The 27,954-nt window shown below is 33.6% G+C and overlaps 2 protein-coding genes across 3 annotated transcripts; both read right to left on the bottom strand.

The window, feature by feature from the left end:
• Positions 1-9,956: 9,956 nt before the first annotated feature.
• LOC111628480 (venom peptide isomerase heavy chain-like) lies at positions 9,957-21,710 on the bottom strand. Of its 2 annotated transcripts, none has more exons than XR_002757180.1 (8): positions 17,086-17,134; positions 16,830-16,906; positions 16,702-16,760; positions 16,545-16,633; positions 10,568-10,675; positions 10,434-10,499; positions 10,221-10,351; positions 9,957-10,144 (listed from the first exon to the last, which is right to left on the bottom strand). XR_002757180.1 is itself a non-coding variant. In XM_023372270.1 (8 exons), the coding sequence occupies exons 2-8, from the start codon at positions 17,100-17,102 to the stop codon at positions 9,968-9,970; spliced, it is 792 nt and encodes a 263-aa protein (XP_023228038.1). In that variant the 5' UTR covers positions 17,103-17,153; positions 21,684-21,710; the 3' UTR covers positions 9,957-9,967. The 2 variants fall into 2 exon arrangements, 1 of the variants encoding a protein (XP_023228038.1); XM_023372270.1 differs by adding an exon at positions 21,684-21,710 and having other exon boundaries at positions 10,434-10,675; positions 17,086-17,153.
• A 4,673-nt stretch (positions 21,711-26,383) lies between these two features.
• On the bottom strand, positions 26,384-27,063 carry LOC111628485 (protein FAM200A-like). The gene has a single exon (XM_023372276.1). The coding sequence runs from the start codon at positions 27,061-27,063 to the stop codon at positions 26,500-26,502; it is 564 nt and encodes a 187-aa protein (XP_023228044.1). The 3' UTR covers positions 26,384-26,499.
• Positions 27,064-27,954: the final 891 nt, after the last annotated feature.

Below are 27,954 nucleotides of genomic sequence, written 5' to 3' on the forward strand. Positions count from 1 at the left end.
TGTGATGATGTGGATTAATAGCTTTTATGGTCCTGAATTTCATATTTCTGACATTGGAGTCGAAAAATCCCGGAATCGCTGAAGCTTCTGTAAAATCCGGATTAGGATAACGTTAAAGATCAAATCTAGGCAGTCGAAAAATACTAGGAATTTTTTTGAAGTTGTAGATTCCGGTAATATTGAACCATATTTAGGGACTTGCCAGTGCTGTGGTAGATATAATTAATAGGCTGTGTTTATGCACACAAGACAGAAATCAAGAAATACAAAGTAATGTGGAGTTTCATTTATTAGCTATATTTTTACCGACTTAATAACTCATTCTGTATAAACTTCAGGATTCCGTTATGGGCGTTGGCCTTCGGGAGATAATATGGAATACGTCTGTCCTCTTTGGGATCTTCTGGCGTACTCCTCGAATGATGTTAGATTCTTTCTATTTCTCACAAAATTTCACCAATGAGCATTTCGTATTTTTCCATGTGAACAGGAAAAAAGGGAATTTACCGAGGAGTTGACAGTTCCCAGGATGACTAAAATTTTTAGGAGATGAGGGAAAACGAAAGGATGTCGTACTTCCGTTGAAGGAAGTAACTTTTATCAGTTTCCTTCGTTTTAGAAAATATAATTTTCCCATCAAATCATAGAATATGTTCGTCTAAAATTTTACTTTTTCGATTAAATTTTTAATTAATTTCAGGGGTGGTTTGCATCTCACATTATTAACATATCAGTTTTTTACTTTTTTTCTTTTTTCAATATTATTTATAGCTTCATCTGCATTCTTTCTGCTATTTTCAGACATTTCAATATTTTTTAAATTGTTTTTTGACATAGTTTTCTAATATGTAAAGTATTGAATAACGAAAATTCACAATGGGTTTGTATTTTTCTTCTTGTTTTTGTGTCTTTAACATTATTTTTAATTTTGGGGTACTGCTGTTCTTGAAATTGAGGTTATAATTTTTATTATTGTCACTTATATTATTATTCGAAAGCATTTCCTTTATTAGTTTAGTTAATTTTTTTTTATTTTATTATATGGGTTCTTATTTAGTTAAACATATTGATCATTATTTATTTGCTCTACTATTTTATTCTTTAAATTATTGTTATCGATTATTACAAGTTGTTTAGTTTTATCTGCTGTAATTATTGAAAGATTATTAGTTTTTAGAAAAATTTCTGTTCTATTTATTAATGCCTTATATTTACTCACTTCAGACTTATTTTTTTAAAACTTTGGATAACTGTTCCTATTAAATTAACTTTTTTTTTTAATTGGTAAATCTTTTATACTTTTATCAATATTGGCTATGAAGTCTATTGTTACATTATCTATAGGTAAATTAAATTCTAATCCTAAAGTCAAAAATTGTTTTATACATTTTGGAATATGTATATTTGAATTATTTACAATTAAATTTTCCATCCATTTTTTTCTTTTCGCTAGGCATAGTATAATTAAACAATTTATTAGTTTAACTTCTTTTTTTATGCTTATAATTATTCGCTATTCCTTCATACGGATTTTTTGTATATTGATATTTCTGTAGACATTTCCTTAATTGGTATTTAAAATTATTCTATTTCTTACATTTACTTCTGATGATAGATTTTATTATTTTTCTCTCAATTTTTTAAATCATGTGTTTTGGTATTATATTTCTTATAGATTTTTTAAATTTTAGAGTATTCGGCATGTACTCTTCCCTCAAAAAGCACTAAAATATTTGTCATGTTCTAATCTCTCCACTTTCATTGTAAAGATTACTAACCTGTTCTTTTTATTCATTTTATTTTCAAATAGCTCTTCTCAATATCCGGTGTGGTAGCTGATGAATACGTAGATTTAGTATATGTTTTTTTTAATCCGAAATAATAAAAACGGAAAAAGAACAGAGAAGGACCGCGAAGTGAAAATGTGAAAATAAATATGAAATTGAGTTGATAACATAATCGAACAAGTCGAGGCAGCTTATTGGCACGAAATTCGCAGCCGTCAATGCCAAACAATTGTTGTCATAGACTTCGGAAAGCTAAATGCTTGTAATGAAAGTTACTTAGCGTGCACGGGCGAAAGCCTGGGACCGTTCGGGCTACCAAGCTGTCTCGAATCTGTGAAATCATAACTGTGACTTATATCGACGTCCTCTCTGTCTCTTTTCTCCGTTATCACCAGGATGACTCGTGTAATTGTAAAATGAGAACTCTACGACGGAAAAGTGACGAATCGAAAGTATCGTGAGCGCGTATTATGATGTATACACAGACATACATGGATTAGAGCGATAGAGGAAAGAGAAAGGGAAGAGCAAAGACGAGCGCTTAAAAAGGATAGGCAGAGTCAGACCCTGAGATGTGCGAAAATTCTCCAACGATAGACGTGTACGTGTGCTGATCTTTGTAATTATAAATTGTGAATACATGTGACTAATATTATTTTCTTTTTTATTTTGTACATGTTACAAGTTATAAATAAATATAAAGAAACAACACTAACTCGATAACATTAAATCTAAATACCAAGATGATTAATTTACTGTGTTTTTGTTATTTATTACTCCTGTTTTTAGGTATTCGGTATTCGGCCGAATAGTGATTAAATATTCGGTATTCGGCCGAATAGTGAAAAATAGGCCGAATACCGATTAGTAACCGAATATTCGTTACATCACTAATTTTTATAATAAAGAAAATTAATTTGGTTTTCGAACAACTCACAGTTTGAACGGCCGTTTGGAATGAATTAATTTCGAAGTATAAAGCATCAATAAATAAATATTTTTAATTATACACTTTCATTCACACAAGTGATCTGAAAAGTAGAAGAAATCAATTAACTTCATTTTTACAGTTTTCTTGGTATTATGCGATCGAAAATAAAAGCCCAAAGTCCTTGTGTTTATAAATTGTTTAAATGTTAAGTTATAATTTTTATTTGATAATGCACTTGTAAAAATTGATAGAAAGTGTAACTGACAAAAATATTTGTAAACATTAGGTTTCCACGTCTTAGTTTTGTTTGCATAATAACAAGAACACTGAAAGAGAAAGTTATTCTTTATAGTTTTTAATATTGTTACGAGCTGTGGGGGCTCGGGATATAAATTCAGAATACAGTTTACCGAAACTGACGCTTTTTAAATACACTAACGACAAAAAAAAACTATATATAACTCGTTAAAAAAAAATAAATTTCCAACGTTTTTTTTCGAATTGTTCTTTTTCTTCCGATTCGTTTTTTTTAATCATTCTTTTTCGTTTTGCCACTCTCCGCACCATAGTGCTAGTCTCCTCCGAAGCCAGCGCGACACTGTCCTCCTCTAAAGGCATGCTCGTCCCGAGCATCGTTACATCCATAGTACTGCGCCAAACGACCCACATGAACAATCTTGGGTGTAGTTCTTGACCTCTTCTGTATTCGGTAGGTGACATCGTTGAGTCACGACACGATATGGCTCGTCCCACTTCGGCTGTAATTTAGGGGACTTTCCCTTGCTGCGCACAGGATTATGTAACCACACTAAGGAACCTTCTTCGAAGCCTTGATTGTTCGCCTTCCAGTCATATCGGGTCTTCATTCTTTCAGACATTTGTTGGCTGGACTGTCGGATGTGGTCATATACGTCATTCATCTTATGACGTAAATCGTCCGCATAGTCGGTCATGCTACGTGGACTATCAGGCGGGGTACTGGTAATTAAATCTTCGGGCAATCGTAGTTCTCTTTCAAAGTTTGCAAAGGCTGGCGTCACAGACGTACTTTCGTGGACCACGCTTCTGTATGCCAACAAAAATGGTTGATTGTGTTCGTCCCAGTCTCGTTGCCGCGTCTCTATGACTTTTGCAGGTACCTTTCCAACGTCTGATTAAATCGTTCCACCATCCCATCAGATTGTGGATGATACGAGATGGTTCTGGTTTTGTGGGTACCCATCACATGGCATGTCTCCTGAAATATTTCGGACTCGAAATTCATGCCTTGATCACTGTGAATCTCTAAGGGTACTCCAAACCGACAGAATACTTCGTGGACGAATTTATCAGCCACAGTTACAGCTTCTTGGTTGGGAATGGTGAAGACCTCTGGTTATTTAGTAAAGTAGTCCATGACAACCATGAAGTACCGGTTTCTATTTTCACTTTCAGGAAACAATCCCGCAACATCTAACGCTATTCGTTCCCATGGGGCTCTAACATTGTACACCCTTAACGCACCTCTACTGCAAGATTGAGGTCCATTCACTGCCGCGCAACGGATACATTTGCGACACCATTCCTCCACATCATCATGACAGTGGATCCAATAAAATCTCTCGCGGATCTTCAGTAAGGTTTTCTTCACCCCCACATGGCCTCCAGAGCAGCCATCGTGATACAGTTTTAGGACCTCTGGAACTTTTCTCTCAGGAACAACCATCTGCAGGTGGTAGCTATCCCCTCGGGTATTTTCCCACTTACGGCACAATATTCCATCCTGTATGGTCAAGCTGTCCCATTGTGCCAAGTAGCTCTTTGTAACTGGACTCATAGCTACAACATCACTCCAGTTGGGCCTAGGAGCATCAGCCTTCAACCACTCGAGGATCGGCTTAATGTTCATGTCCTTTTCCTGAGCCTGTTGTATGATTTCCTTCCAATCGTTGATGATCTCCATTTTCAACATTTGCACAGGAACAATTTCTTTAGCCTCTGTCTGACACAGTGCATACAGTCATCCGCACAAGGCCTTCTCGATAAGGCGTCAGCGTTACCATGCGTTTTCCCTTTACGATGTTCAATCACGAAGTCGTACTCTTGTAGCAGCTCTATCCACCTTGCTACTTGTCCTTCTGGATTCTTGAAACGTAAAAGCCATTTCAACGCGTCATGATCTGTATGCAAGCGGAATCTTCGTCCAAGCAAGTAGTTGCTAAAATGCTGCAAGGTTTTAACTACGGCAAGTAATTCCCTTCTTGTCACGCAGTAATTCCTTTCCAGTTTGGATAAGACTTTGCTGAAGTAGGCTATAACCAATTCTTGATCTCCTTTTCGTTGAGACAAAACTCGGCCGATCCCCGTGTTACTCGCATCTGTGTCAAATACAAAGTCATTTCCTGCGTCAGGGTAGCTCAAAATTAGTGTGTTGCACAGACGCTTCTTTAACTCCTGGAATGCAATATCACAACCTTCGTCCCAGCAGAATTGTCTCTTCTCTTCCGTAAGCTTAAGCAGTGGTTTGGCAATATTAGCAAAATCTTTCACAAACTAACGATAGTAGGAGCATAAGCCCAAGAAAGCTCTAACTCCTGTCTTGTCTTTTGGAACTGGCCAATCTTTTACAGCGACGATTTTATCCGGGTCTGTCTGCACCCCCCTTTTCCGAGACAACATGACCCAAGAATTTAACTTGCCGTCTAAAGAAGGCGTATTTTTCGGTCTCAATTTGAGATTGGCTCCTCGTATTTTCAATAACACTCGTTCCAGGTTTTGAAGATGATCCTCAAATGTGCTGCCCACGATAATTATGTCATCCAAATAGACAAGACAGGCATCCCCACTCAACCCAGTAAGTACTAGCTCCATAAGTCTTTCAAAAGTAGCTGGAGCATTGCACAGTCCAAAGGGCATGACCTTGAATTTCTACAAACCCTTTCCTGTGGAAAATGCAGTCTTCTCTTTGTCTCTAGGGTCTATTTCCACCTGCCAGTAGCCACTTTTTAGGTCCAGGGTAGTAAACCACTTCATTCCTGTCAATGTATCCAATGTGTCGTCGATCCTTGGCAGTGGATAGCTGTCCTTCTTCATAACTTTATTCAGTCGACGATAGCCCACACAGAAACACATGCTGCCATCCTTCTTCTTTACCAGGACCTCAGGTGAACACCATGGACTAGATGAGGGCTTTATAATGCCATTCCTTACCATTCTCTGAATTATGGCATCCATCTTTTGTTCACGTGCCATCGGTGACCTTCTAGATTGCTGACAGATTGGTAACTCATTTCCTGTATTTATTTTGTGGTGAACCAATCCTGTCTTCCCTATATCAGCATCGTTTGATGAAAAAATGACGGCATATCGAAGCAACATCTTTTTAGCTTTGTTTAGTTCCTCTTCCCGACAGATCCTTATGACATTCCCCCAGAAGCGTCAACACATTGAACATGGAATGTTTCATATTGGTCGCAGTAGATTGTTCTTGGCATCTACGCATCCAAGCAACTTCTTCACAGGTGCCCATTAAAGTGCCTTTTCCAACAACCTGTTTTCTATCACTTGGATTTAGAACACATACTGCCAAAATGTTTGTGGCCCTCACCAACGTTCGCGCCATCTTCCATGGTAGGTCACTGTCTAAACCCTCTATGAGGACACAACGATTTTTCTGGCCAGCGTTATCTGGTAGTCTAACTGGTACGATAGTTTCTGATCTGGAAGAAGAACAACCTTATTCAAACAGCGTGCTTCACCCGATGGTGCACCTTCCATAAAGAGTTCTGTTGAACCGCATTTTAAGACTCCCTGCTTGACATCAATCTCACAATGATGTTCTCTCATGAAATCCAAGCCCAGAATGCAATCGTCCCTTATATCGGCAATGATAGCCTTATGCCAATAAATCTTGTTGCCTAGTTGCAATTCCACCTCCTTCTCGCCTCAGACAGATATGTGCTGAACAGTCGCTGTTATAAGACGAATACAATCATGTCCACTGAAGTAATCCCCAAGAAACTGTTTTGCCAGCCGAGAACTGATGACCGTGCGAGAAGCTCCAGTGTCCAATGTCAGCTTACATGGTGTTCCGTTAATTTTGCCTTGGATAATCAGGCTATTCCCATCATGGGCTTGAGAGATTGAGATTCCTGGGGCTCCCTCAAAACCAGCCAGCACCTGCCCCACAGTCCTGCCCCATAGTTTGGCTGCTGGTTCCCCAGCAGGGAAACGAGTAAATGCCACAGTTCTGGTGTTTACTCGTTTCCCTGCTGCCACTTCAGCTGGGCAGTGATATCAGCCGCCTCTACCTTCTGAAGTTTATCCTCCATTCGGTCTCTTCCAAGGTGTCCTCGCTTTGGGCAATTCATCTGCAGGTGGCCCCTTGCTCTACAGTAGTAACACTGTGGACTTGTCGTTACAACCTCCCTAACATGATGGGATTGATCATCGCATCTTACTGCCTCCACCTCCAAAGCATGGGCCAAAGCATCCTTCAGAATTTCATGATGTCCCAATCTAACAGTGGCTCGAAATTCTAGATCGCATATAAAATCTATGAACGCTTCAACCAATGCAGGTGAAGACTGATACGCTTTTCAGACCAGCTTTTTAACTTCCAGTGCCCAGCACTGTAGAGTCTCAGCACTACGTTGCACACGGTCCTTAAGCTGCGCCCGATACACGTGCTCAAAATGCTTGTCCCCATATCTGGACTCCAATGCCTCCACCAGTTGGTCGTAAGTGATGTCCTTATCGAGGGCCTCTAGTACAGTCAAGGCCTGATCACGGAGGGCCAACGTGAGTGTTGTCATGGCCTGTGCTTTATTCCATTCATTCATCCTCACCACGGCTTCAAACTGAATTTTATAAGCCAACCATGAAGATGTCCCATCGAAAAGGTGATACTTTAAATCCACGTACTGCTGGCGTAAATATAACGGGATTGGCATTCCTAATCACAGATATGAGCTCCACCAAAGCTTTCTCAACATCTGTGATCTTCACTTCAACTTTGGCAATTAGATTCTCATGCCGTTGGACCTGCTCTTCATGGTGCTCAACCTGCTCCTTGATTACCTTTAAATCGCTACCAATCGTGGCATGCAGTTCCTTCAGTTGACGTGCCTGCTGTTCTTTGCGTCGCTGAAGCTCTTCTTTCATTGACATGCCTGCTCTTCTTGCATATTTTTCAACTGACTGGTCTTCTCTTGTAACGTCACCAACAATACAGATAGGTCCAGCATAGCCGGTGCTGGAGTTGCGCCAGAGGTGCTGGCAGTTAAAACAGAATCAGTTGTTTGCTGACCATCTAATGTCCAAAAGAAAATTCACTAAAACGCCGCTGATCCATCGCCTGCTGTCGCTGTTGGCTTTGTGTACAAATCACTTCAGTGTCTTCTTTCGGCATAACTGGCATGATTTATACCGCACTCTTGACACCAATTTGTTACGAGCTCTGAGGCTCGGGATGTAAATTCAGAATACAGTTTACCGAAACTGACGCTTTTTAAATACACTAACGACAAAAAAACTTTATATAACTCGTTAAAAGAAAAAATTCTATGACATTCTTTTTTTCGAATTGTTCTTTTTTTTTCTAAATCGTTCTTCTTTTTTTGAATCATTCTTTTTCTTTTCGCCACTCTCCGCACCATGGTGCTAGTCTCCTCTGAAGCCGGCGCGACAACATCTTTACGAGAACAAACACGTTTATTTGATTCGTTTTATGTTTTTTAGTAATGAGTAAAGCTATCTATAGCATAATCTTTTTTCGAATTTTATTTTTTGACATATAAAATTTTTCACCAATTTCAATGCTAATATTCAATCTACAAAAACGTATTGTCATCGGGAGCAGCTAGGTATGATAAGTTTCAACCTGATCGAAATTAAGAAAGTGGTTGAAAATAGACATATAATATTTTACTTCGACAGACAGAATAAAATCAAAATTAAATAAAAACGTATAATTATAAATTTTATATTATTAATTATTACAAAAGACAAGTAACGCTTAATTTTAAAGTAAGAAGTAAATTTAGAATAATATTGTAAGTGTAAAAATGAGTAAATCTTTTATTATATCTCACCTCACTTCAAATATAATACGTGATTCTTTCGACTTCCTGACAGCCTCGACTTCCTTACACCGAATTTAATGCCACTAATGTCTCGTATAGATCTATCCATGCCAAATTTCTCAGAAATTTATACTAACACCGCTATAATAATTGCTTATATTTTAACAGCACCGAATGTAATAAATAGATAAAATAGCGCAGAGATTCGTAGTGTCAGTACATACATAATGTAAATTCGTAACACTTTAAAAATTTTACATGGATCTTTAAGGTTTTATTTAAAGAAAATCTAATTATGTAATTTATACAATGAATAAATACATAAGATTATTTAATACAAAAAGCTGTTGAAGTAATGCAGGCATGGAAATAAAATATATCCACTGTTAACCCTCCGTAAGTCGCTAGGAATGGGGCCCTTACTTGAGTCGCATGGGTCTCACAGACCCAGTGTTTTTAATATGAAATAATTCAATTTTATCTTTTGCGTAAAGAAAGTACAGTTTCTTAGTTGGATTCTGCGCTTTGTTTTCTATCTAGTAATATAAATTACTTNTAAATTATTGTTATCGATTATTACAAGTTGTTTAGTTTTATCTGCTGTAATTATTGAAAGATTATTAGTTTTTAGAAAAATTTCTGTTCTATTTATTAATGCCTTATATTTACTCACTTCAGACTTATTTTTTTAAAACTTTGGATAACTGTTCCTATTAAATTAACTTTTTTTTTTTAATTGGTAAATCTTTTATACTTTTATCAATATTGGCTATGAAGTCTATTGTTACATTATCTATAGGTAAATTAAATTCTAATCCTAAAGTCAAAAATTGTTTTATACATTTTGGAATATGTATATTTGAATTATTTACAATTAAATTTTCCATCCATTTTTTTCTTTTCGCTAGGCATAGTATAATTAAACAATTTATTAGTTTAACTTCTTTTTTTATGCTTATAATTATTCGCTATTCCTTCATACGGATTTTTTGTATATTGATATTTCTGTAGACATTTCCTTAATTGGTATTTAAAATTATTCTATTTCTTACATTTACTTCTGATGATAGATTTTATTATTTTTCTCTCAATTTTTTAAATCATGTGTTTTGGTATTATATTTCTTATAGATTTTTTAAATTTTAGAGTATTCGGCATGTACTCTTCCCNATTTTCATATTTTAATTTTATACGTGTAGGTATGTGAGATGTCCGACACTGTGAGTTTTTATAAAATCATGGTATACACTGGTTGACATGTAAATATCTGGTTCTTTAGTAAAATTTCCGCCGTTAGACAAAATGCCAATAAGCACTGGTCTTTTTGATGCATCTCTCTTGATCAGTGGTGAGCCAGAATCTCCCTGTAACAATAAAACTTTTATAAATAACAGGGTAACATTAATTAAACCATAATATGAAAAGAAATAACTGCTTTACTTCCATGGCTACTACTCTAGATGACAGTGTTGTAATTTCTTTGTAAGTTAATTCGTAGTTGAATTCACATGCTACGTATGTTGGATCTACTAACTTTACTTTCGCTACTTGAAGAAGGTCTGTTTCATCATCTTATAAATTATGTAAAATGTCATTCATATTATTTTTATTTGGCACGAGACTTTGAATAATACAGAAAAATAACAGACTTACTGAAACCAATATCTCCCCATCCAACAAACGTGGCGGAACCTTTAGTAAATCTTACGTTTTTTCCAACTAAAGCAATCGGAGATATATTGTTAATACTGCGTGCGAGAATCAGAAGTGCAATATCATTATTAAACCTTTTTGGATTAAAACGTGAGTGTATAATCCTTTTTCGAAACAGCACTTTTTTCCCTGCGTTTTTGTTAACGTCTCCTATTCTTCCGTAATAATCTTTGAGTGGGTTTCTGAATAAAAACGAAATTTAAATAAATAATCATTAGACGAAACAATAGAATAAAGCAAAATATTATTACATTACTTTTCCGGTTTGTAATCACATTTTTTGTTTTTATCTTCTACTTGCTTCTTTCTGATAACAGCTTTGTCAGAAATTGGCAGTGAGTTCCTGTTTGTATGTTGGAATATCTATTGTAGCCAAGTATGTTGTTCAACAGAGTGATAATACGAAAATACAATTTTACTTTATATGGTCAATTTTTTAAGTGAAATTGCCTTTCCTAAACGACTAACTATATTAACGTTAAGGACTTATCTCGAGAAAACTCGGGAAAATTCCGTAGCGTTACATAAAACTCGGGCGTTTGGCCCCTCTGAAAAAATTTTTGTTTTTTTTTTATTTTTGGATGTTTTTTAAGTCTCCAAATTTTTTCAAAAATTGTTTACCCGCGCGAAAAAATTTTATCGCGATTTTAATCTACCTTTAATGACGCACGATTAACGCTTGATTGTTTTTTAATGCGATTTTTTAATCAAATTTAATTCATTGTTCTAAAGTTATAGTGCAGGAATTTTACTTCGGTAAAGTTACTTAAAGGTAGTTTCTGATGTCAAAAACGACCTCCGATAGTTTATTAACTTTTTTAATTAATATATTTTATTATATATACGATTAATTATGTCAGGGGGGTCGAAAATCACAATAAAAAACGTAATTTTTTAAAAATATTTAAAAATATACGGCCAGCTAGTATTCACCCTACTTTAAACACTTCTCCTCATGAGACTTCTATGAGAATGTCCCGGGAAATGCAACACCAGCTGTTCTCAAGGTCATCCAGCTGTAAACACAATGACTCATTGGTGTGAGATTTCACAGAAAGGCGAGACAATGGAAAATAAAGTTTGAAGCTGTTTCTTCAAAATTAACGCATTTCTTCACATTTTTTCAGTTTTAAATATTTTTTATGTTTAATTACATTAATATTAAAAATTGGAAGGTCGCAAGGGAATTAATCTGGTTCATAAATTATTGTGAGATCCGCGATTTTTACCTAGTTGTCAGAAAAACATTTGTAAACAACTCCAATGGGAAATCCGCTCTTGGTAAGAATATGTCGGAAGTCACGGTTTGTTTTCACAATTAGGTGAGAAAGTTGATGCTTGGTTGATCGGTATGCACCGTTAGTGTCAACAGAAGTATATCACGTGACTCTTTTTCCACGAAGAACGTATAAAAGCTCAAGGCCTCCCTCGAAAGCGGAGGGCGACCCAAAGGAAGTTATACTATGTGTGCATCTTGTTTCCATACACCGGACATAGCGACCGAAAGGACATTGCCATACGACAGACCAGAACTTCGAACTTCCATACTTATCGCCACAACTAGGTTTATGCGCCGACTTCGAGTCCAACGGCCCATTCAACGAACGCATATTTCTCATTTCCTCATAGAGATATTTGTATTTTAAAGCTTTGTGAACTCTTTCTTTCAAAATAGCCGTTAGAACGGTTAAGAGCGGCCTTTGTATAGTTACTTCATATTTAACCGCACTTACTTTTCATATTATTATCACCTCATGTATCCTAGCTTAATTATTCAAATAAATACTTTGCAATTTTGTTAAACCTGTCTCCTGTCATTGAAAGGACGCCTGCCAAATTCCTCACCTTCCTAGCCACTCGATAAACAGCCATCCGGAACGACAACGTGAGCGACCTTTGCAGACTTTTGCCGAGTAACTGGTCAAGAGGGATTAACCCTTGGCCCACGGTTTCTCACATCATGTTAGCCGTATGAAGGCTGCCTTCCTAGTGCTACTTGTAACTAAACCCTATGTCATTCACTACATTATTTTTGTACATTTATACCATGTGCTTCTGTAAAAATTGTTGTTTGTATCATAATACTGTTTTTCCGCTGTATTTATCAGCAACTAGGTTCACTATCTATGAATATATTTTTGTCTTATGGGTTTTTGTATTTATCTCTCTTTTGAGCAGGCTAAATGTCGTATACAAAGTTTATACATTACATAATAAGTTACTTTAATAGCTGGTACATAATCTTAAAAATTTTTTCAATTATTATCTAGTTTTATGAAATAAAACTTTCATTTGATTGTTAACGTTCATTTGATTGGTGATATAATTTAGTTTTAGGTATTCCGATCTCATGTGGTTAACTTTTACTTGAATACATATCGCTAATCAATATAAAGTAGTAAATATAAGGTGCATTGAACTATTTTCCATTCTAAACTGTTACTATCATTGCCATACAGTAGTGGCCAAAAGTAGGGCTACCTTGACATATTTTATTTTAAAATGTGATCTTTATTTAGTTTACCACCTTCTACATAATTAATATTGTGATAATTGAAAAAGCACAAAAAGCAGTTAAAGTATCCAATTAAATCAAACAAATTTTATTCTAAATCTTATTTACAAAAAGAAAAAACGAAGTTTTGATATTGTAGACCGTGACAAAAGTTGAGCTACCAAAGTTACTATGCATATTAAAATTAATTAATTCGTTCCTGACTTTGAAAACCTAACCCACCCCTTTTTTGTTGTATAGATGTATTTCATGCATAAAAATGCCTATAAAGGAAGTACAACATAATAATATATATACTATTATTTTTTTATCTATATTCCGTTCTTCTCTCTCTCTCTCTATATATATATATGAAAATCGAAACGTTCTGTCGCAGCTAACCAAACCAAAGCTGTCATTTTAGAAAATAAACCAGAATCTAATTGTTCAACATTCGAATTTTGCTTGCGCCATCTGTTATTAATAATAACAGATGGCAAAAATCTTAATTTTCAGAATATGGAACGGTTTTATAAAAAATTTGTAGATGCTAATAAAATGCTAAAGGTTTTTATAGTCCTACCTAATGGAAATAAACAGGACCCTACTATCCCCCCTCTCCCTCGACTTTTTACCACCAAAATTTAATAGCATCAATCGCACTAACAAGCAAATCTCCCTGAAAATTTTTTTTTAAAATTTCGACAAAACCACAAAGGTTATTATGAAAAAAGTAAACTAAATCGAGCACACCACACACAGAAATTGTTTCCGAACACTTTTTCATTTTTCGGCGTTTCAAGATGTTTTAAGTCTAAAAATATGAAAATTTTTAGATTCATTTTTCGACCGATCACCATACATCCCCTCCGTTATATATAACAGTCTGTCGATCTGCCGAGTAGCTTGTTCCGCAACCGAGCCTAAATAAGTCATAAAATTTGTTCGTGAACCGAATTGTTCCAAAAACAAAGCCTTCGAAATCCGTGGTTTGATTGTATTGTTGTACATATATGCCACCTTATCCTATTGTTGTGATTAGCTTTTTCTGCTCTGATCTATTTTACGTGCATTACGGGAAAAAAAATTGCAACCTATTTATAAAGTTACTTATATTCAGAGATAAAATATTAAACATTTACTTATTACTAAATTTTAAATTATATTCAATAATACATGTCTGCCATTNAAGCGGAGGGCGACCCAAAGGAAGTTATACTATGTGTGCATCTTGTTTCCATACACCGGACATAGCGACCGAAAGGACATTGCCATACGACAGACCAGAACTTCGAACTTCCATACTTATCGCCACAACTAGGTTTATGCGCCGACTTCGAGTCCAACGGCCCATTCAACGAACGCATATTTCTCATTTCCTCATAGAGATATTTGTATTTTAAAGCTTTGTGAACTCTTTCTTTCAAAATAGCCGTTAGAACGGTTAAGAGCAGCCTTTGTATAGTTACTTCATATTTAACCGCACTTACTTTTCATATTATTATCACCTCATGTATCCTAGCTTAATTATTCAAATAAATACTTTGCAATTTTGTTAAACCTGTCTCCTGTCATTGAAAGGACGCCTGCCAAATTCCTCACCTTCCTAGCCACTCGATAAACAGCCATCCGGAACGACAACGTGAGCGACCTTTGCAGACTTTTGCCAAGTAACTGGTCAAGAGGGATTAACCCTTGGCCCACGGTTTCTCACATCATGTTAGCCGTATGAAGGCTGCCTTCCTAGTGCTACTTGTAATTAAACCCTATGTCATTCACTACATTCACTACATTATTTTTGTACATTTATACCATGTGCTTCTGTAAAAATTGTTGTTTGTATCATAATACTGTTTTTCCGCTGTATTTATCAGCAACTAGGTTCACTATCTATGAATATATTTTTGTCTTATGGGTTTTTGTATTTATCTCTCTTTTGAGCAGGCTAAATGTCGTATACAAAGTTTATACATTACATAATAAGTTACTTTAATAGCTGGTACATAATCTTAAAAATTTTTTCAATTATTATCTAGTTTTATGAAATAAAACTTTCATTTGATTGTTAACGTTCATTTGATTGGTGATATAATTTAGTTTTAGGTATTCCGATCTCATGTGGTTAACTTTTACTTGAATACTTATCGCTAATCAATATAAAGTAGTAAATATAAGGTGCATTGAACTATTTTCCATTCTAAACTGTTACTATCATTGCCATACAGTAGTGGCCAAAAGTAGGGCTACCTTGACATATTTTATTTTAAAATGTGATCTTTATTTAGTTTACCACCTTCTACATAATTAATATTGTGATAATTGAAAAAGCACAAAAAGCAGTTAAAGTATCCAATTAAATCAAACAAATTTTATTCTAAATCTTATTTACAAAAAGAAAAAACGAAGTTTTGATATTGTAGACCGTGACAAAAGTTGAGCTACCAAAGTTACTATGCATATTAAAATTAATTAATTCGTTCCTGACTTTGAAAACCTAACCCACCCCTTTTTTGTTGTATAGATGTATTTCATGCATAAAAATGCCTATAAAGGAAGTACAACATAATAGTATATATACTATTATTTTTTTATCTATATTCCGTTCTTCTCTCTCTCTCTCTATATATATATATATATATATATGAAAATCGAAACGTTCTGTCGCAGCTAACCAAACCAAAGCTGTCATTTTAGAAAATAAACCAGAATCTAATTGTTCAACATTCGAATTTTGCTTGCGCCATCTGTTATTAATAATAACAGATGGCAAAAATCTTAATTTTCAGAATATGGAACGGTTTTATAAAAAATTTGTAGATGCTAATAAAATGCTAAAGGTTTTTATAGTCCTACCTAATGGAAATAAACAGGACCCTACTATCCCCCCTCTCCCTCGACTTTTTACCACCAAAATTTAATAGCATCAATCGCACTAACAAGCAAATCTCCCTGAAAATTTTTTTTTAAAATTTCGACAAAACCACAAAGGTTATTATGAAAAAAGTAAACTAAATCGAGCACACCACACACAGAAATTGTTTCCGAACACTTTTTCATTTTTCGGCGTTTCAAGATGTTTTAAGTCTAAAAATATGAAAATTTTTAGATTCATTTTTCGACCGATCACCATACATCCCCTCCGTTATATATAACAGTCTGTCGATCTGCCGAGTAGCTTGTTCCGCAACCGAGCCTAAATAAGTCATAAAATTTGTTCGTGAACCGAATTGTTCCAAAAACAAAGCCTTCGAAATCCGTGGTTTGATTGTATTGTTGTACATATATGCCACCTTATCCTATTGTTGTGATTAGCTTTTTCTGATCTGATCTATTTTACGTGCATTACGGGAAAAAAAATTGCAACCTATTTATAAAGTTACTTATATTCAGAGATAAAATATTAAACATTTACTTATTACTAAATTTTAAATTATATTCAATAATACATGTCTGCCATTTACATCAAAATTTACAACAAAATGTATGACAAAATATTCATTCGCATATCAAATAATATTTTAGTTACAAAATTGTAATAAAAATTAAAACAAACATACTCGTGTACAATGTGCGCTGCTCCTATTATCGTCCTTGTTGTGATTAAAGAAAAAGCACCCCTATGTGTTTCCTTTTCAAATAATGCTACCTAAATTATAATAACGTTTCTTGTAAGTACAGTTGCAAGAGGTGAAATGTTTACATGTATAAACTCACCAAAAATGGAAATTCCCCTTTTTCTGCCTTCCTTCCTCCAATCATCCTGCGTTCAATTACTAAAATTATGCAAAGTTTTATCAATTAAGTACTCTCTCACTTTGTAAGACATTCATTATTATTTATACCTCTACTTGACGTGTTTTCATACTTTTTAGAAGCACAGAAGTAATATTCAGCACTTAGAAAAAGCATTAATCCAACTCTATTATTTGTCAGCATTTAAATGAAGAAATGTGGAAACAAAAAAAATTACAGTTGAAATTCAATAATAAAGCAAATATTTCTATTAAATTATAATTATCTTAACAATTTAAACTTGTGATATAAATGCAAACTAAACTTTTTACTCAATTATTAAACTACAAAAACATGAAAACATACGTTAAAAAGCTTTTCATACTTGGGATGTGAAAAGAATGTTAAACTTTATTAAATGTGCTGGACAGAACCTGAAAGAAATTTACGTCGTTTAGTCATCAGGGTGGTAATTTCACGATTAGATATGACACAAATTCAAAAGCAAATATGTATTACCTGCACTGGTGATTCAGTACGAGACTTTCAGTAAAATAAACTTCTGAAAGTGAAGCGAAATTCGACTTATTTTCATTTCCAATTTTATTGAACATTACAAATTATATTTATACTTATCAAACATTTTATACCTTATGGAAACATTTCATAATTTTTTACTTTTTTAAACTTTATACAATAATTAAAGTTATTTTCACTACTTCACAACGTGCAAGAATTTCATTAATGATGTCAACTATTATGAGCTTGTTTTTCAAATTACATCACAGGATATAAAAAAATTATTTTTCCACCCGTTGATCTTTAATTACCAGAATTTAATGCAGTTACTATCTCTAATAGACAAACCTAATTTTAAAAAGCTTGAACAAAAACCACAGGAGGTATTAAGCTTTAAATTGAATGTACAAAATCATACTTTTCACCCACACATACACACTCAAGCACTCACTCACAATAACATACATATACTTTTTTGTGTATAGATATTATTGTGAGTAAGTGCGTGAGTGTGTGGCTACCCTTTAATTTTTTTCATCTTTACGACGTTTTAAGGTCCATTGAGTCCAAAAAATATAAAAATGTATGGCGGTTTTTGATTGATTGCCATACTTTCCTTGGTTATACAAGGTGTATTTTTAAGTAGATTGAAACAAACTATAGCAAGGATCGTTGTTCGTTATACAGTCGACCCCCCCAACACAAGGGCTCCTATAGTTCAGATTCCTATATCACGGCGAAAGAATTGCGACAGTATTCTTACAAACATGCTAAAAAACTCCTATAATTCGGTAAAACTTCATCGCCCACTCGTGTCGCGACAGGATTGCACAAACCGTTGAGTTAAAAAGAGCAGCGAACCTACTAAAAACCATTTATTATTTAACGTTCATAAAAATTACCGTATTTTGACGAGTATAAGTCGCACTTTTTTTACTACTTTTTGGGGCTCAAAATCATGGTGCTTCTTATACACGACAGGTAATCATTTTTACATTGAAATTATTTACAGTAGTGGTCCACTCAACGGACCAACCTGTGCAGTGATCCGTTAAGCACATGGTCCCTCAACCGAATGGCTAGAGTACCTAGATTATCAGAATAGCGACACACGAGTCATCGCCGTCATGTTCTGTCGACTGTCATTGTGTGACCTCTGAGTTTACATTAAGAAATGACGATTATTTCAGTTTAATAAAGGTGTCGATTCACCCATCCGTCATATTCTTGAATAAAAAAAGAATAAAATACAATCTCCCATTAAAAAAGTTTTTTCTAAATTTTCTGTCTCAAAATAGGGATGCGTCTTATACTCGACTGCGACTTATACTTGTCAAAATACGGTATCTCCAAAAAATGATATCTCCAAAGTTCAGCGAATTTTTCGCAAAAAAAAAATACTTTATCAGGAAGCACGCGAGTGCCATTCGATGACAATCTCCACGACGAAAACAGGCTTAAGCAACGGCGTAATCGGACGGTACACACTCGGTAAGTAATTCTACAATTTTTGTTTATAGCATAGTTTATATGGATTATTTCCAAAAAAATTATACGTATTTTGGAAATGCTGAGTCGAATTAGTCTGGAATCTACCGTGTTATAAGGCGTCGACTGTACTGAAAAAATGTACGTTGTATGATAATTGTATTGACTATTCTATAGTATGTGCAATGGTCAAAGTGTAAGTACCGCTAATTATTATCACGGGCGAATCTACATAGGGGCTAATATGGCTTAAGACCTGGGCCTCCAAGTGTCAAGGGTCACAAAACTCGAATTATCATAAAGTTTTAATACCTATTCATTAACAATAACCACTTATCTTATACTAAAAATATTTAATAATTTTAATTTTTTATTATATTAAAAATTTTGTTTATTTATACATTTTTGTTAATACAGTAGAGCGTCGGTTATACGAAAGCATTGCAGTCAGCAAATTTAAATTTTCGCTAGTGCTGTGGCGCTTCAACCTTTGGCTATATCTTGGGCTACTCCAATATTTTTTTGTTGGTGTGTGTGTTTTAGCTGGCAGCACTGGCACTTTTGTATGGTGTTTTTCTGAGAACTGTGTGTTGTGCTGAATCGAATGTTTTTGATACTAGATTAACTTCTAAAGTGTATTTTTTTAGTTATATTTTTCAATATATTTATTTTGTTTGTACAAAATTAAAAATAATTTTTAATGATACAATAGCCACGATTATTATTTTAAAAAGTTTTCGTTAGGCTTAACATCGACGAAAATTCAACACGAAGCGACACGCGACGGAGAAAAATTTCAACATGAATAGGTTAATATATTTTTCGTACATAATCGGTTATCCGAAAAACAAGTTATCCGAACAACCCCAGTCTCCAATTGATTCGGCTAAACGACGCTGTACTATAATATTTATTTACTTCTTAAATTTTTTAAAAAAATAAGATGTAAAGTTTGTCATTTAACACCATTTCATAAATAAATATATTTCAACTCTGACTTTGATGTTAATAAATATAAACTTCATAACCCAATTTTTAATCTAACAGAAAATACGGCCATTTAGACTTCAGTCAGATCTAGACCCCGAAAATGCTAGATCCGCATTTGATTATTATTATTTAATTGTCAAATTTGTTTTATTCTGTTCTAAGATTTACTTAATACCTTATTTATTCATCAGATGAACCACTCAAAGTTCACGATTTCCCCCATTTAAAGTTCAGTTACTCAGTCACATATAATGTGATGTAAAGACGGAACGAAAATGACACAAATATGGCGTCGAACACTACCCACATGCGCAATACGTATATCCGGGTTTCCAATATGACACACGGGAGTTGTCTATTGTTCAATATTATGGAATCGACAGAAAAGATTAAATTTAGTCTTTTTGTATTAAGGTAGTTTGAAGTATTTAATATTTATAATTTTATACTTATATAATAACCAGGTTATATCATTTAAATTTTAAAGAAAATTATTACATTTCTGAAAATGCAATTTAGTTATTTGAAATTTTTTCATTAAATTAAAAATCTGACATAAAAATTACGTCACGCGTGACGTTTTGTTCTTAAGTCAGTTTGAAATCTTCCGAGGATAACTAGAAAGACAAGACTGGGTACGTTTTAGTCACGTGAACAACATAGGGCCGTGTATAGGTTCTTGTGTTTTGTTTTTCGCTACACGTGTACAGCACGTGTAGCGAAAAAATTAATTTACCTGGACACATATACGTTAATATTGCGTTTCGAACCTGATCAAATTTCAAAAGGATAACTTCAGCAAAAAGAATAAAAGTAACTAAAACGTTTTTCAGCCGTTTTGTTTGAAAAATCCATTGGTTTACTTCTTATATACAAAAGAAGTTAGATCAATTTCAAATCTCCAAAACATTGTAGTACGTTACAAAATAAGGATTCAGGACAAACGTAATTAGTATTATTACAAAATGAACAAAAGTTAGTGTTGTGTTATATTAACATTTCTGTTGATTCGCTGCGTTTTTGCCACTCTTACTATTGATAATATAAATATAAAAATTTAAGTTGTTAACAGTTACAAATTAAGTCCAAGTCAGCTTCCATAAAATCTGTTAATGTTAAATTTTGAAAATTGTTTTAGATAATTTAATAATATTTATTGAAAACAATGTTCTTACTAATGTTGATGACAGTGAATCTAAAATTTCTTTTGATAACACAGATTCCAGTGTTTCCAGAATTTATTTGTGAACATTTAGAATTAGCTAACCAAACATGTAATAATAGATATTACGAAAACATATTTGCCGCTAAAAGTTACATTCGTTCATTCATGTTTTACATATAAAGCATTGTATCAAAGTAAATGTTTTTATCTTCTCCTCCTAAATATAAGAAGATTAATGTGAAAGTTTAATGTTACAGATCATAATATCGAAAGTAGCTTACAATATTTAAAGGATAAAATAAAGTATTTAAAAAGTCAAGAATATATATTGAGGAAGAATTAAATTTTAGTTGAATGTAGTGAAAACGAACTACTAAAACTTGCAAAAGCAGCTCAGGTACTTATGATATCTAGCATTGTATCTAAATATAAAGATGTTGTTAGTATAATGCCAATATATTGTAGTGCTACGCGACTATGTGTTGTTGTTATTTTTTTGTTGTCTCAGTTTCCTTTTTGTATGTATCGGGTTTTCTTGTATTGTACGTATTTTTTGTTTTTTTTCTTATGGTGTCTACTTTTAGATACCATGAGAAAAGCCTTCTGATTGGTACTGGGTGAAATATAAAATTCTTACAATTCCAAGGCTATTTCTTTCTAGTATGGTTTCCACCAAGCAATTAAATTTAAACATTATTAACAGTAACTTTTTTAAACAAATCACTATATTAAAATATAAATTATTACGTTAAACATTAACATTATCACGTTTTTTGCATTTAAACTCTATTCTAAAACTTACATCCCCTTTTGTTCTCCTTGACTTACACTTCGTCATAACCTATTTCCATCGTTCTGGTTATGCATCACACACTCCCCTCCCTCTATGAATCTTCTACATGATTGGTGTATTTCTCTTCCGATATTATTATTTATTCTATTATTTTGTTTAATTATATTAATATGTTCGTATACTTGTCGTTTATAATTTTTTTCCTTATTTTTACCGAATTTTATACTATTGTTGAATTACAGTGTTCCCCTACTACTGAATTTGCATAATTTTCCCTGATCGCACAAATATCTTCACTTAATCTTATTTTTAATTTTCTTTTTGTTTCATCAATATATTTTTTCCGGGATACAATTACAATTAAACGAATACACAACTCCTTTTTGTTCTGTTATATATATATATTTTTTCATTTCTATAACATAGATTTCTTTCAGTTGAATTTACTTTTTCCGATATTAAATTAATTCTACTAACTACTACGTCTTTAATTCTTTCAAACAACTTTGGACTATACTTTAAAATTAGTTTGCAAACGTAAAGGAATAAAGTTTATTTTAAAGTTCATTTAATTACATAAATTTAAATACTTATATATTTATGAAATTCAAAAATGCATAATATTGAGTTATATGTGAATTTTTAGCAAATACTAATAAATATATACTGGCCGCATTTCATGAAAGTTAAACATTTTTACTCACCTTTCTGTCGCCTAAATTACTTCGAAACTTTTAATCGATAAACATTTGAATGAAAGTAAATGCCGTATTTACTGAGCACGTGAACGAGTTAATATTTAATTTGTATTTATATGGATTATAATGTTTACAAGTTTTCAGCAATAAATATTGAAAATGAAATTAAACGCCGTGTTTATTATAAACATACAAAGTACTAACAAATATGTTTTTGCGTTTAAAATACAATTCCTAGAATATTCCTAGATAACAAATATTTGTTATCTGAATTTTCAAAATTGTAAATGCTATCTATAAATGCTAAACAAGATAAAGAAAAGTCATATTAATGTAACGAAGGGAAGCAATCTCTAAAGCAAATTTTCGCGATAAATTATTTTTAAAACAGAATTTTTAAACTAATATTTTTTATCTATATGTTAAAAGTATTTAGTGCGAAATATTTAACAAGAAAAGCTGAATAAAATAAACGAAGTACACTACCACCGCGATTGAATCATAGTTTATTCTAATCTTGAAACGTCTCGAAAATAAGATTTTCAAAATATGGAAGTGCTTTTCCATAACTTTTTATTTTTTAAATTTGCATGTTGTTAAGGCATTAACCCATTTATTCCAAAAACTTTGTCATTTGATATTAAAATGTATATAATTTCTTCCAAACAATGTTAGAATCGAAGTTTAAGCGTCAGAGCTTACATCAGTTTCCGACAACCGGAAGATGAGTCCCGCTCACGATGACGATTTAGGAGGACAAAACAAAATAAAAAGGATCGAGTTGGAGGTCGCGGTTATGTCGATAAAGTGTTGGCCATGTACGATTAAACACACATATAGCGGCCGGATGGCCGAGCGGTCAAGGTGGCAGCCTACCGCTTCGACTGAAATAATTAAATCCTAAATATGCGGCCGGATGGCCGAGCGGTCAAGGTGGCAGCCTACCGCTCTGGGGGACGCGGATTCGAATCTGAATGGGTCGAAAAATTCCCAGGAATTTTTCGGGGGTGGTCCGTTCGGATATGTCGAGCCCCGTCCCTCACCACCCGGCAGCCCCATTGTGGGCCTGACCGAACCCATAATAATCTTTCAACAAGAGGCCCTCTTAGTGCCCACAGGGCGGAAAAGGTTAACTAGTTCTAATCCATTTGAAAGGAAACAGAGTTCAACTTATTGAGTTATGAATTACCTCGCTAATCGTTTGTCGTCGGCGGTCAGGTGCAGGATGGAAGTTGACCAGTCGTTCTCTGATGTCTTGAAAGCCGCCCCGATAACGGGGACGTGAGCCCTCTTTATACCAAATTCGAGGGGATGAGAACTGTCATACTATTAATGATTTATACGCACACCTGTTAGTGCGTTCATGTCTGGATCTAGCCACAACGGACCTCTGGCCACTGAGAAGTTTGTTTAATATATAGATCTTGATGCTTCGAAGATGTGATTTTATAATATAAATTTCTGTAGATTTGACAGCTCTCACCCATAAATTAGCATCCAGCTAATAATAAGTTCTGCAAACTGGTCAACAATCTCGATATTGTTTATATCAAACGTCGCGCTTGACGACGAACGAGGCGACTTATTGCTGTAGCCACGTGTCACGTGGAACCAAAGAGGGGATAAGAAACATCGCCAATTCCCGTCTTGTTGACTCTATCGTCTATCGAATTTCCTTAAACAAATGGTGGTGACTTATTTTATTGATATTTTAACAATTATTTCGAGGAGATCGTCTCGGTCGTTGACCTTAGAACTCTTCTCCCTCTTACATAAAATTACGAGGTATATAAGAGGAGCGATACTGTTCAAAAACAAGAAAAAAAGAGTTCAGACCCTCACAAACAGCGTACATTAATTGTAGTTATTAAATGTCCCACAAATAGCCGACTGAACAATATAAGTAAATATTGTAAAGTGACTTATTACACACCCATCCTATTTAATTATCACTATATATTCAGTTTTTTGTATGTCATCTACTTGATAAAAGAAGTAAGGCCAAAATACATTTTTTAAGTTAATTACATAGACTGGGTGTGTCATAAGTATGTTCATTAATAATAAATAACTAAGTAAATTTTTGTAATTAAATAATACAGGCAAAAAGCTTATTAATATGAGAAAAGGTAAGTTTGCGCCTCTCCAAACAGCATGCCATAAATTACTTCGGTTTGTTGTCATCTGTGTACCACCTACATACGCGATAAATAGTGAAACATTCCCTAACAAAATATTAAAACACTGACCATACAACAGAGCTGTTCTTTCTGTATACAGAAAATATTAAATCTGTTGTATGACCAGTGTTTTAATATTTTGTAAGGGTATGTTCCCAATTTAGTGATTGGAAAATTGAAAAAATAATATAGTTTCAAACATTATTTTTTACATTACTCATTAAGTGTACTTTGTTTTTGTGTTCATACATATAAGAAGCGCTTCTAGTTATTCAATATGATTAATACAAATGTTTTATATTCGTTCACGTATGTAGTTACGTGTTTTACGTCAGTTTGTACGTTACGTTAGTTTGTACTCACGTTGAAACGTACTCAATACAGTGATGTGTTCTGAATATTACTTGCATTCAGGGAACGTAGTGAAGGAAGTATAAAAGTACGAAATACATTTCGTACTTTTATACTTTTTTCCCAATTCGATGAGTGCAGAAAGAATAGAGTAAAGACTACTCAGCATCTAAACGGGAAAATAGAGATAAGATAAAATCCACAATAATAAATTAATATCCATTACTTAATCGAAACTTACTTTAATAGGAAAATTGCGTTTGACCCGAAAAAATCCACCAAAAGAAATTCCAATAAGTGTTTTCCCGAATCTCTTCATAAAATTCAGCATCTGTTTGGAAAATAACATAATTTCAGAATAAAATTTATCGATAACTTACAGTAGAACATTCGATTTACCTTCAATTTAGAAACAAGGGAAAATCTGCATGAGGAAAATTTATTAATCTCGTTGAAATTTTTGTAAAGCTAAAATGAAAAGTAAACAATTTAGATTATATATAAATTTGAAGGTACAAGTATTAACTAAATCTTACCGAAGATGTAAATCTGGATAAACCGAATGAAATAATCATAAATCCGAAAATTTCAGTTATAATCATGGCAAATGCAACCAGTTTAAACTCTGCCGGTAAATCGTAAAACAAAGTAATGGATACCAGGATACTGAACCCATACAAAGTAGTGCAGTAAACATCAGGAAAATATATTTCGAGCCGGTTATTGACGTTTCGAACGTCTTCCATTAATTCTGTATGTTCTTCTATTATGTATACGACTAGACGTTTGATCTTGCTTTTTTCACGAGAAACTACATCGAGTTTGCTCGACAATGTGTTACATCCATTAAACAAGACGAGTAAATAATAATAAAGAACGAATAATATACAAGCAGTTTCTCCTGCTAAAAAAATAACAATAATGCCCAATCGATATTGCAGAGAAGGAATTTCATTACAGTTGCCTTTTCCATGGCAAAATATAGAGAAAAGTCAAGCATGAAGTAAAATGTGACTTGCAGTAAAGCAATGACTACGAAGAAAACTGCAAATTGATATTCTATAGAGGTAATTAACGTTTCCTCCACTTCATAGCAAGATTTACAACTAGGAAGATGAAAATGAGTTCGTTTAATCAGTGGCGTGCCGTGACATTTGATGATAGGGAAGCTGCGTTTCTATAAGAAGCCGACTTCCAGGGGCAATCAGTCAGCAATGGTTAAAGGGCAGTGTTTCTCAAAGTTTTTGGTCCGCGACCTCCCTTTTGCACTTAAGAATTTCAAAGGACCCCCTGAAGAATGGGTATGTGTAGAAAAACATCCCGAAGGTGGGATTAATTTAAATTCAAAGGTGTTAATTTCTTTTGTTTAATTGCATTGAAACATTGAATTTTATTAGCAGATTTATTTTTAGTATCATTAAAAATTAATAACTTATCTTTGGTACATCTTTGAACAAAATATTCTATGTATATGTTTCAACATTAGTAAACTCAATTAGTTAAGTTAAACATATTTTAAATTACATAAATTAAATAATAAATAAAATAAATAAATTAAGGACATTGATGCATATTAAATTATATTTTAAATTACATTTAATGTGATGGGTGAGCCTGCATATTTTGGCACAATAAATTAAACCTGGGTTTAATATCAGTCAGTGCAGGTCTCATAGCAATTTCTATGTTGCAGAGACGAGAGCGCTGCTTTGTTTTGATATTGGTCATTACTGAAAATGCCATTTCGCATAAATAAGTGGTTGCAAATGGTAAGAGAACTGCCATTGCTAACTCAGAGAGTAGTGGATACTCTGCTTTCACACTAAGCCAAAAAGAATTCAATGTTTGCTTACTAAACTCGGTTTTAAGTTTTGTATTACAACTAAATTCGGCAAATTCTTCTTGGGCACTTAATGGGAGATGTTTCACTTGTTCCATTTCTACAAGGAATGGTTTTTGCACCCAGATAAACTGTTCAGTATTTAAATCTGATAAAAAGTATTTTTTAAATTGTTCTTCCATACATGACAAATGATCAATTATGATTTTCTTAATTAAAATATTATCCAAATTATTTTCTGTGATAAAATCATATGTACTTGAAAACATTACCAACATGCCATTTTCCACACTTGATTTCCATAAGTTTATCTTCTTCATAAACGCATNGGTCAACAATCTCGATATTGTTTATATCAAACGTCGCGCTTGACGACGAATGAGGCGACTTATTGCTGTAGCCACGTGTCACGTGGAACCAAAGAGGGGATAAGAAACATCGCCAATTCCCGTCTTGTTGACTCTATCGTCTATCGAATTTCCTTAAACAAATGGTGGTGACTTATTTTATTGATATTTTAACAATTATTTCGAGGAGATCGTCTCGGTCGTTGACCTTAGAACTCTTCTCCCTCTTACATAAAATTACGAGGTATATAAGAGGAGCGATACTGTTCAAAAACAAGAAAAAAAGAGTTCAGACCCTCACAAACAGCGTACATTAATTGTAGTTATTAAATGTCCCACAAATAGCCGACTGAACAATATAAGTAAATATTGTAAAGTGACTTATTACACACCCATCCTATTTAATTATCACTATATATTCAGTTTTTTGTATGTCATCTACTTGATAAAAGAAGTAAGGCCAAAATACATTTTTTAAGTTAATTACATAGACTGGGTGTGTCATAAGTGTGTTCATTAATAATAAATAACTAAGTAAATTTTTGTAATTAAATAATACAGGCAAAAAGCTTATTAATATGAGAAAAGGTAAGTTTGCGCCTCTCCAAACAGCATGCCATAAATTACTTCGGTTTGTTGTCATCTGTGTACCACCTACATACGCGATAAATAGTGAAACATTCCCTAACAAAATATTAAAACACTGACCATACAACAGAGCTGTTCTTTCTGTATACAGAAAATATTAAATCTGTTGTATGGCCAGTGTTTTAATATTTTGTAAGGGTATGTTCCCAATTTAATGATTGGAAAATTGAAAAAATAAGATAGTTTCAAACATTATTTTTTACATTACTCATTAAG

Source organism: Centruroides sculpturatus, unplaced genomic scaffold, assembly GCF_000671375.1.
Source record: "Centruroides sculpturatus isolate CEXI.00-Female unplaced genomic scaffold, Cexi_2.0 scaffold488, whole genome shotgun sequence".
NCBI lineage: Eukaryota > Metazoa > Arthropoda > Arachnida > Scorpiones > Buthidae > Centruroides > Centruroides sculpturatus.

Coding starts and splice junctions, on each gene's coding strand:
- LOC111628480 (XM_023372270.1), bottom strand. Junction 10,676..16,544: donor GCAGCGCACATTGTACACGA/GTATGTTTGTTT, acceptor GTTTTTATTCAG/AAACCCACTCAAAGATTATT. Junction 10,145..10,220: donor CTAGAGTAGTAGCCATGGAA/GTAAAGCAGTTA, acceptor TTATTGTTACAG/GGAGATTCTGGCTCACCACT.
- LOC111628485 (XM_023372276.1), bottom strand. CDS start 27,063: ATGAAGAAGATAAACTTATGGAAATCAAGTGTGGAAAATGGCATGTTG.